Genomic DNA, 11,348 nt, shown 5'->3' with positions numbered 1-11,348 from the left:
AAGGAAACTACTCACAAGGTTGCTGAAAACTCTTCGACAGCCCATGACTGGTTTCGCCCTTCTTGGGGCTCATTAGTCTCCGAGTTCCGTCAACCTTATGTTCTACTTGAACCCAAATTGGACTACTTTCTAGAACTACACTCATTCGCAAACCGATTTCGTTTTCACGAAAGATTTAAATGAATATCATAAACGAGACATTCAGTTGAGTCCCTCGTGAAAACCAAGTTGATTTGCAAATGAGTGTATATCTCGATAATGGATTACTATTCATATGCCACCCATGACCATCCACCAGTAGGCAGATCATTGTCCGGATGGATCAATAGCTTGTTAATTCAGCTTTCATCAGTTATGCAGGCCTATTATTAGGCAGGCATTTGTCCAAAACAGCAAATCCAAATGGCTAAAAAAGGCTACCAAGACTATCTCCTTGCTCCTAGCTGGTAAATGTTATTCGAAACAAAAGTGCAGGTGTAACTGAGCTTCTGGGGACCGGACAAGGTCTTCTCAACTATTTGTTTGGTTCAGGATCACCGGAAAAGCTAAGCACAGAGATGGGCACTTGTGTAATGTATCTCAGGACTCCGGCCGTTCCCAATTTGAAATTCAACGAAATATCCTTGCAATAAGCGCAAGAGCATCAAAGCCATATATATTATTGCAAGTGCGGGCGTAAATACAGGGATAACTCATCCAAGCTGTATGCAAAGCCACAGACACCTGGAACCCGCCAGACTATTTTTGATTTTTGTGGTGAACAACGTATGCCCCGCAACCACCACAACAAAAGAAAGCTTATTTTCTTCGTTTTCTTCCCATGTTGCGTTACATTGTTTATCTGAAACCACTGGGAAAATTGGCTCAGTTTTAGTTGACCGCTTCAAACTGCTTCCTACATAGTCCGGTTTATTATTTAATGCCAGGTGTTCCTGTGTCTTCTAAGCCACTGAGGGTCTTGGTCACACTGTGAGTAGGACGGCATCTGTAAAACGTGTAGTCTATGTCTCCAAGCTGGGCCTGAAATGTCGTGGATGTGATGGTCTCATCATTCGGCCACTTCGTTTCTAGTGTGCGTCGCCGTCGGAACTGTACAATTCGCAAGGTAAATACATTCTAGGAGAAATCACTAAGAAGGCCATGCAGTTGAATTAAAATTATGCGCCGATCTGGGCTCCTGCATGCATGAAATCTCTATTTGACCACTCTCCCCCAGCTAGTCCAAAATGTCCTTGAATCACTAATGAGCGACAACAAACTACCGTTAACAGCAATAAATGTACGATCGGCTATCGCAGATTTAGAATGGTTTCTAAGCTTAGCTTCTTCACGAGGACTTGAACAATGTTGAGGATTTTTTCATTCTGGATGGGACACTAATTCTAATGTTACTGAAGACTCCTTGACAGCCCATAACCGGTTGTAGCTCAACAAGTAGGCGCACAGTCCCTGTTTCTGTAAATTCAGAGTTCTACTTGAACTCAAATTGAACGGAATTCGGCAACTGTTCTCATTTGACCAGAGACCCAGATCACCTAAACAATATTATTCGTCGGTTGTGAGACTATTCATTATCATTCTACTTTCGTAACGTTTTCCCTAATCCATCGGCAGTACATCGTTACAGACACCGCTATCCGCTGATCCATTATCTGAGAAACTGCTAGCTGGTTGTGCTGTAGTGGTTGACGGTTGCCAGAAGGGTGTTTGGTTCGTTAGAGAATCCAAGTTATGCCTTATGTGTTTAACATCTCTCCCAGGCTTCTTCGGTGAATTCAAGTTAGCCACAATTTGAACGAAACCCAGCAAAAAACTGGCAACCTAGATCAATTGGCTTGTGATGAACAAACAGCACATGCCAAAAGGCACTGGCCAGTTCGGATTGGATTAAACATCGCTTATATTTCTTGTGTATGTTTATTCATGCATACACCTTGTGTCACTAGTGACCCAAAACTAACCCGGTTAGTCTTGTAGGAAGCGAGGTTGCTGTCGGGTGGAAGCCATTCGACAGTCTCCCATCCGTAGAACGGCCAAAAATTTTGGCAGTGTTGTGAAATGTAGGTAGCTAGGGTGCGCGCTGATTTGCTGTTGGTCTGTTCGCCGAGCTTGACAGGCTCCTTAGAGCTACCAGATGCTGTTTACGAACTATGTAAGCACAGACAGAAGAGGAAGAATTCACTCACTCAATCATGCACTGGCGATATCACCTCGATTTATGATGAAACGTGTGCAATCAAACTGCCAGGCTCGGCGAACAGACAAACAACCACTAATTCGTTTGCCACGCATACAGCCTGTTGTTCATTCTCTGTGAGGCGGTTGTGAGTCAAAAAATAAACTACGGCGCACAAGACCTGTGTCAATCTCCAGAAGATCCTATTGTACTCGACTCAACGATCAAACTAGACTGCCCACCTATTTCGTGCTAGGTCAAACTGATGGCTGTAATCTATTCATCTACAGTTGCTTCAGGGTGACCTTAGTTTGGATAAAACCTAAAAATTCACTGGAATTGGGCCTCTTAAAACCTTGATGTGACAAAACTATTGCTATATCAGCCAAAAAGGTTGGCCACAAATGATAATAATAATAAGGGAAAAAACGTAGCAATACACATTACCAGTGGAATTTTACGGTCCAATAGCTTTCACTTGTCAACGGAATTTGGTAAGCCTCTCTTGGCATATATTTTTCGGCTTCGTCACCAACGACCATGATACTTTCTTCTTCCCCGCTGAAATGTGCAATAAAACCACTGAGTCTACATACCCCGTTCAACCCCAAACTGGGCGTCACATGGACAGTCATTTTGATTCAAATTGTCTGATTTGGCTTTCGGTTGTATAGACACTTCAGAATGCTTAATGTAGACTGGCGAAACGTTTCTTCCTTACGCACTCTTTCGTTTTTAAAGCCTCATTTATAGTCATCTATGTCTTGTGATTGTAAGTCAGTAAAGAATCGATGTCATTACCAATTTTTTTGTGTTGAGGAATCAACCAATTCGCAGGAAACGGGCGTTTGGTTGGGCAAAAGAAACTTCAATCAGGGTATGCACCAAACAGTGCAATCTAATATGGCTGTGTTATGTGCTACGCATGCCGAATAGCTATTTGCTGAGAACACTGAGTGGCCAAAACCTAACGGTGAACGAAGTATGGCTTGGTAAGTGGGTTTGCGCACTTTTCATTCCCAAGGGTAAGGTCCTAATTTCACTGGCTGTGTTCGGCTAGGGAAAGTAAAATCTATGTTATTTAACCAAAATATCCTTGGCGTTCATACTCTCGACTTCTAGCCAGATTGTCTTATTGCGTATTGGAGCTGTAGGCACTTTGATGTTTGTGGCATGCTAGACGCAGACTCTGTCCATTTCCATTGGTATTTCGTTCCGTTGAACAACAAAGTACCCATATTCTTCTCTTGTGATTCTATCAATGTTGTTTCCATGATGATGATGATGATGGCCATGGGAAATCCCCACGTGCTTCCTTGGTTAGTCTTATGTCTTGGACCGCTCAGACCGCTGTTCAAAGTTGCAGCAACATTGCTGTTGCTTGTCTTTTGGCAAGAGTTCCTCTCCAGGATGAATGATAGCTGTAAGCCGGCTCTTTCTATCGGTGTATTGCCGGTGTTGATGGTGATGACAATAAACGACCAGACCACCAGCCTCATTTATCAGCCTGCGAGCCACTTGGTGTAGGTTATGCAATTAACTGAGTTTCACCTCCCGAACATGCTCTGAAACGGTCTTCCGAATGAGTCGGTCACCTCGAATTGAGAACGCCGTGAGATTAACTGGTGTCCATCCGCTCTGAGAGCGGACCAACTGGAACTAACCGAACAGAGCAAACTGTGTTGCGTCATACAGTTTCCGGTTTCCATTTTTATTTTGAAATTTTGAGTATGTTTCAGGCAGTGGATTTGGTACTATAAACGGATTTTTTCTACTATGGAATCTGCCTCTACTTGCCCTGCCTCGTTGAACTTTTTCATTTTTGCTTTGACCTCGTTGAGCACTGCTCAGATAAATTCAAATGCTACTACTTAGTACGAGATGGCCAAGGGGCCCTCTCGGCAGACTACATAGTGACTACACACTCAGGTTGAATGGCTATCCGCTGTTTTAGATTCACTTGTGATCCATGTTTGAATTAGACCCAAGAGCTCCAAGCCAGATAAAACGTAAACTTTCACTGGTGAAACTTGTCGACTCTTCCATTTATCATTACCTAAAACGTTGCATGTGTGTAGCGCTGAAGTACTGCGCACATGAATATGTAGGCCCTGATTGGTGATTCGCAAAATGAACAAAGGCGTTTCAACCAATGTAATCACTGATTGCAAGTTGTGGATACAAGTAATTTGGATTGCCCACTAAATTCTTCATCCCTCGGAGGGGAAACTTGGTGAGATAAAATATCCCTCAACCGGTTTAATGAAACACATTGCAACGGAAAATTCCCACATGTAACATGTCACCTTGGAAAAACATACTCTTCTAGTCATTTGTTGCGCTAGGACCAGTTTTTAACACCGAGCAAGCTGAACAAGAAATAAGACTGGGTCGTACATCTGACTTCAGGAAAGCCCTGAGTATGTATCGCATGAAAAACGCCTTCCTTTCGACTTGTCAATTCTTTGCCTGTTAATTCAGCTGAAGTATTTTGCTGTTAATTTTGGTGTTGGCTGGTCTACTTTATTCACGGTGTAGATTATAAACAAGTGAGGTATTATTGCGATCGATATTATAACAGGTGCTATTCTCTATTCCTAGACCGCTTTCGATCACTTTTCGAGAAATATCCAATCAGTTGAGGGTCACCTATCTGGACGGGGACACTACTCAGTAGTTTGGACGGCAGTTCAGTAATGGGGGACCCACATTTCTCATTGCTCTGTTATAGTTTAGACAACAAGCTCTGTTGAACAAGAGTGTCACTGAGTGAAACTAAGTAGTATAAACAAGTGGCGGCAAATGACGGCCTGTCCAACAACGTCTTGTCAGCTTACACTTTTGATGATCAAAACAAATGCTTGTTAGACGGATGCGGATTGATCCAAAGTAACAATGGTTGACGGATATAATGGATGAGTAAAGTGGTTAAGTTTGCTTAATTAAGCTTGTATAATTAGTTAACCATGCATTTCTACTGTACACAGGTGTGAATAAATAAATGACAATGTTCCTAAACTGCTGATTCCTTCTCACATTTATTTTTCAACTAAATAAGGCTAACCAGTTGTTGCATGTTTTTTGGATTTGATTGCTTGCACCTAAAAATGCACACATGGAAACACTCGGATGTTTGACGTTAGATAAATTCCGAATTTTGTGATGTCACTTTGAACTTTATGAACATATCCGAAAAGTTCGTGACGTGCCGGCCGGACAGCCTCGTTTTTAAGGGGACAACTTGGGCAAAAGAACACTCAAAAAATAAAGTTACCTCAAACATACCTTCGAAAGAATAGACCGAACTTCCGGTTGGCCAAACGCTCGAGAAATGTGCGCCGCATTCCTTCATGCTCACTTTTGATAGCCATTCCCAAAACTCCGTCAAAGTGCTCGTAAATGGGGTAATCTACGACTTCATCGGCCGCACCAAATGCAAAGCTTTCAAAGGTTAACTCGCCTACCTAAATTTTTGAGAGAACCGAAATGAGAATTCGAATGACTCACCTTTATCCGATCCTCGAAAATCCGTCCTTTGATCACCTTCGTACCGTAGGTCCTTCTAAACGGAGAATCTTTGAGACTCGCTGTCTCAGACTGGCTTGGATCATAAAGGTTATGCTTAGTCCAAATTGCACTGGCTGTTATCGAAGGCACCCAAACTACCGCAGATCCAGTGTCAAGCACCATTCGGAATAGCTTTTCTCCTGACCCAATGCGGAAGGTAACCGTGTATCTTCCCTATGTTCGAAGTTAACACACGATCAGATTGAGTTACTTACCGTTCCAAAAGGACACAAAACAATACATTGGGGTGCTGTTTCTAGGGTGTACGAAGTAGTTGTGACTGGTGTCGTCCTAACGAGTAGACTTAGTAGATTGGAAAAGCTCTTACGTGCACTCCGCCATTCTAAATATAATTCCAAACTTTAGAGCGATTAAAATTGCTCGATCCATTCTTCTGGACGATTAATGTTGGCGGGCTTTGCATGTGTTCCCTTACTGGCTTATTCTACAAGCTGTCTCTCAGTTCACGAAGCTTAGATGACTCACACCAAGACAATTTAGATCCTGATTGATGCGTTTTTAAACGCCAATCGAATGGAACACTTTTGTTGGCAATACATCAAATTTTATTGGTGGTTGCTCTGTTCGTTGAAATTATCCGTTTGTCCCAAAAAGGCAACTGGCAAGTGTTCGAGTGAATAACTGCTCACGAGTATGCATCATGCCTGACATGATCCTATGGCTAAGTAGTCGTGTTTTTACGTTTTCATCCGTGTGTTTACTGTGTGGTTTTGAATGGTCTACTCAGGGTGGGACAGCTACACAATTACGAAATCTATGATTTTGCACTTCCGATTGTTCCGACGAAACTGTAGCACAGTGCGATTTCACTTGAACCAGATGGCCAAATATGATGTGCTTGTTGTTAGTGGCTTTAAGCAAGTGATTATCACAACTTTCCACTTTATGTGACGATGCGTTTTGTGGAGGAGACTTACCGAAATCCCCATCTATACTCGCGGTTCTTTGTCAACAGCTTACATCTAGGTAGAGAATTTGAAACTCCAACAAAAGGCATGTACACATGTAAGGTTAAGTTTGTCCGTTGGTTAGAAATGACAGCCATACTCCTTTTCTACCCATGAAATGAAACAAGCCTTCGCTGCGGAGTTATTTATTAGAAAATGTCAACTGACCAGTTACAAACTATTGGACAGGGAAGCAAAACTCGCATATGGATCTTGTTTACAAGAACTAAATATGTACCTTCTCCTTGAACGCGTCTTGCTGAACTTTCCTGAATATTCATCGACTGTCACTCAACTGCTACAAAGTGACTCCACCAATTCCACAATAGATCTCCCTTTTCAACAAACGCGGGGCGAATTTGTAAAAAGAATCCATACTACTCGTATGCCTCTCCATCCGTAGTATCACCGTTACCCCCAAAGGTCAGCAAAATATGACTGGTGTGGCCAACTCCGATGATGGATATTTCAGAGCACAGCACTAGAAAAGAATGGTGCATTTTTCAACTGGCAAAATATGCTTGAGACATCCAAGCTGATAACTAGCTCGCCATTTTTTCCAAATTAAACTGTGACGTGTCTGTTCGCCTCTACCAATTACGAAGATCCTATGCTCAAAAGTTCTAAAGTGTTATCACTGACTTAATTCATGAAACTCCAACTACTAATTTTGGCAGCTTAGATGACAACACCTCTTAGCTGCACAATGAGATGTTGTGGATGCCAACTTTCTTGAGTGTATCGATCCAGTTTCTGCCATCTACGAAGAAACGGCGTCCACGCTTTCTCGGGTGACCGCAACTATAATAAGGACAGTCTTAAGGGATGCTCTATTTCTATTGTTGTATCGACGCTTGGACAGAGATACGATCATTGCGCATGGTAAAAGTTTACTGAATTAAACCCACTGCTCTAGGATGAACATCAACAGAAAATTCTAGATCGTCGCACACCACGAACCGCGTGATTCGGATTCTGCAATTCCGCTACATCAGTCTAATGGGGGTTGATCGCACTGCAAGTCGAATGGTTAAGTGTTCAGACTACTAGCTCGGAGGTCACTGGTTCCAGAATTCGTACTGGATTTCCATGAGGTGCTCTTTGCTGAAGATTCCTGACAAAGATGTGTTTTGCCTGGTGAAATTTACACCAAAATGACCTTTAAGATCATCAAGCAACCATGCAGCGCCAGGAAATACAAGAAAACCTGTGGGCAGTGCTTAGGATATTACTGTCGTCACAAGTGGGAGCGTACTGATTGGGATTTTTTAACACTGTGTTTGGTCTGATGCACAGGGTTACGACCAACCGGACTCCATTTTCTCTCTCCGTACAATCGAGTAGAATACTATTAGTAAACTATTTGCGCTAAGCCAGGAGAAAACATCAAATGAAACTTCATGAGTGGGAGTTCCTTGACTGTTGCCTGAAACAATGGCAACTTTTCATTCCATAGCGCCATGAAGCTTAGTCACCCACGCTAAGAAAATTATGTTATGTGGAACATTTAACGGAATCAAAAGTGACGGACCGCTTACTTGACTTGACGAAATCCATGCGTGAAGGTTGAAATTTTTCCAAAAGGATATCACTTTTGTCGAGGAGCCAAAGAACATAATGTTGAGAAACTGATGCTCTTTAAAATTTTTTTATATCTTATTCTGCGGTGATGACCACTCACAAAATTACCGAAAACTTGTTAACAGCCCGTGACTGGTTTGCTATTCTTGAGGCTCATCAGGTGGGTGCACTTCCCGAATTTCTACTATGAAAATGTTTTGCGATATCTGAAATGTCGTACCGACTGAAAAATGTGTACACCTTGGTGAAACACATTCAGTTGAACAATACCATAAATGAGAGATTGAGCTGAGTCTTCTATGACCACCCGTTTGAAATGCATTTGTGTGTATTTGTCGACATCTGTTCAGTTTAGGCTCATTAAAACATAAGTCTGACAAAAATTTAAAAACCGAGGCTACCTGATGAGCCCCAAGAAGGGCAAAACTGTTTGTGGGTCGCCGAAGAATTTTTAACAACCTTGTTAGGCGTGCTACTGCTTTATTTTGCCACTCGGAACTTCTCCTTACCATAAAACGATTTTTTTTACTCCGCTTGAAAAATCCGATAAGTACCCTGAATCCTCAGTGCTCTTCTGACACGTGATCTATCAAACCAAGTTTTCTGAACTTTAAGTGCGTACTTCAACTATTTCCGTTGTATAACAGGTTCTCACATAAGTGTCACTAATCAAATCGATTTATCGGTTTTTTTAAATGTGCTGTTTCTGCATCATTCTGCGATTTTTACTTTTTCTTCTAGAATTTCCCCAGTCCGTGCGAAAAATCAGACGTGAGACCCATAAATTGAGGTTTTAATTCCTTTCATATAATTACGTAGACATATTTATATGGTACAGCAGTTTGTTTATGAATCTCAAGAATTCACAAGGCCTGGCTGGACGTCATTCTATTTTGTATTCTATTTTGGCCGTATGGCTCAAAGTTGAGTGGGCAGTTTTGAGAAGTAACGTTTTTAAGTTGCCAGAATTTCCTCGGTCTTTCAACAGTATGTTTGTTGTTTACTAGACGGAGACGTTAGGGTTTCGGCATGTAGACCTCTTCCACTAAGGTAAAGAAGCTTTATGTTAACAATTATCCGCGTACTTCTGAAGCTCCATGCTTCGCTAGTTCTCCACATGTTTCAGAGGATTGGTGCTGGAGGTTCCGAAGTGTTTTTTAGGTTCTCTGTTTGTTGGATCTTGGAGTTTATTGACGAACACCTAGTCTTTGGCCGAGATGTTTCTCTACAAATGGAGCTGAAAAAACTGAGAAGAGCTGTACTACTGCTTCATCCATATTGGGAGTCCTTAGCAGTTGGCAACTTACGAAGCGTCGGTTATTAGTTTTGACACTTAACCATTCGAACACAAATGAATGATTAGGAGTGGGTTTAGCGCCACTCAGTCTGCAAGCAGTTATACACGGAGACCACACTGAATGCCCAGGCATTGACTGATTGGTCCAGGGAGGATTTCTCAGGGAGAAGTTAAAGCCGCTAACTAAATACTGTTTTACTTCTTAGCTACTCGTATGTCATTAGTAATGTGAAAATATTTTGAAATTATGAATTGAGATTCAATCCTGTGTGATACTGATCTATGCGGAAAAACTGAGAAGCACCGTAAAGTTGTTTCATCCTCTCCGGGAATCATCAGCAAGGGGCATCTCATGAAGTGCCAGATTCACCTCTTAACCCAGAGTGAATCGGCAAGCGCGAAGTGCTGTCCCGTACTGCANCTCAGTTCAATTGTATCCACAGCAGCTGTTCAAATATGTGTTGCCTTTCGGGCCCACTAGCTTTCAGATGTGTTTAGTATATCCTGCAGCCCCTGCGCTAGGGTTTGGAAGAACGTGGCTATTGTTTCCTCATACCTTATACTCGACCATGAAATGGAGGTTTTTCACGTGTGACGCGCACTTCGGCAAGCGCGAAGTGCTGTCCCGTACTGCATAAAGTTTTGCGTATCATATTCCTCATCGGTAGATTATGCAAACCTCTCTGCGGCATAGTGGCGTTGTCATCCATTTATTGTGTGGGCCAATGTGGCAAGCGATGTTTGCCCTATAATAGACTGTTTCTTATCAAACGTTCGAATGCACATTGTTTGTGGCAATCTAGCGTTGTCGTCTGGTGAACCGATTCCAGAACAGCCGGTATTTCCTATCATTTTCCAGTGATTACCATTTCAAGCACTAATATCACCCAAAAGAAACAGGCGGTATCGGAAGATCGTGGAAATTTGGAGCTTCCTAACTGGAGTATAACTTTTTGGGGCATTCACACGAGTAAATACGACAACTCTCGCATCAGGTGGCCGTCAATCATCAGTTAGTGTGGGTTCTCTTAAACAGTATAGTCTGATTCACGCGAACCGAAGCTAGATGGCTAATGTATTGGTTTTAACGGTAGGCAGAACTCCAAACAGAACCTGCCCTAAGCAGAACAAACTTCGATATACCTGATAAAGGGGAGTTGTGACTCGCGCTTTACATGACCGTCAAAATAGCGGTTGGTTACCAGGGCTGCAAAACCTCGACCAGCCTGCTTAAGGATCCAACAGTTTTACAAATTGATGAATGATTACGATGGTCACAGCACACGGTCCGAGTCGAGAGGCTCAGTGAGTTTCTGTGTACTAAAAATGCTGTTGGGGATCATAGAAATGGAGGCCTCAATAAATCCAGGTTGTACAGTGATACACAGGTGCAAACAACAGATTACAGATTGTGATAGTGTATACATTCCCTTAAGTATACTGATCCTAGCTGACGCTGACCGGCTTGCATGCAACGTGAATGCTCAGGGTCTACTATTCCACTGTCAGGGATGTTTTATATTAACTTGCGAAATCAAGACATCAGGGAACCTCAAACTGATATGAAATTATCGTGGTTCCTTTCGTCGCTGTAGATAAATCATCCATCAAACGGCTTTCATGAAGTTTGATATAGAATGGCACTGTACTATCAGAACTTAACATGCACTAACAAATGTCTGTCCTACTAGAATGTGATGAAGAAATAGTTAGGGTGCACTCGATGAAAATAGATACAATGTGAAAAAAGTGACTTATC

General features: G+C 42.2%; 1 protein-coding gene across 1 annotated transcript in view; it reads right to left on the bottom strand.

Moving 5' to 3' along the window:
* Positions 1 to 5,866, bottom strand: part of T265_13674 (hypothetical protein) — a gene marked incomplete at both ends in the record, with an annotated part of 8,901 nt that extends 3,035 nt beyond the window's left edge. The window contains 3 exons of the mRNA XM_009169955.1: positions 2,624 to 2,737; positions 5,462 to 5,640; positions 5,684 to 5,866. Coding sequence (XP_009168219.1) covers positions 2,624 to 2,737; positions 5,462 to 5,640; positions 5,684 to 5,866 — 476 coding nt within the window. The remainder of the gene's footprint in view (positions 1 to 2,623; positions 2,738 to 5,461; positions 5,641 to 5,683) is intronic.
* Between the last annotated feature and the right edge of the window lie 5,482 nt (positions 5,867 to 11,348).

The sequence above is a fragment of the Opisthorchis viverrini genome (assembly GCF_000715545.1).
Source record: "Opisthorchis viverrini unplaced genomic scaffold opera_v5_91, whole genome shotgun sequence".
NCBI lineage: Eukaryota > Metazoa > Platyhelminthes > Trematoda > Opisthorchiida > Opisthorchiidae > Opisthorchis > Opisthorchis viverrini.
The sequence above is the reverse complement of the archived record's forward strand: the minus strand, read 5'-3'. Positions and strand labels throughout refer to the sequence as shown.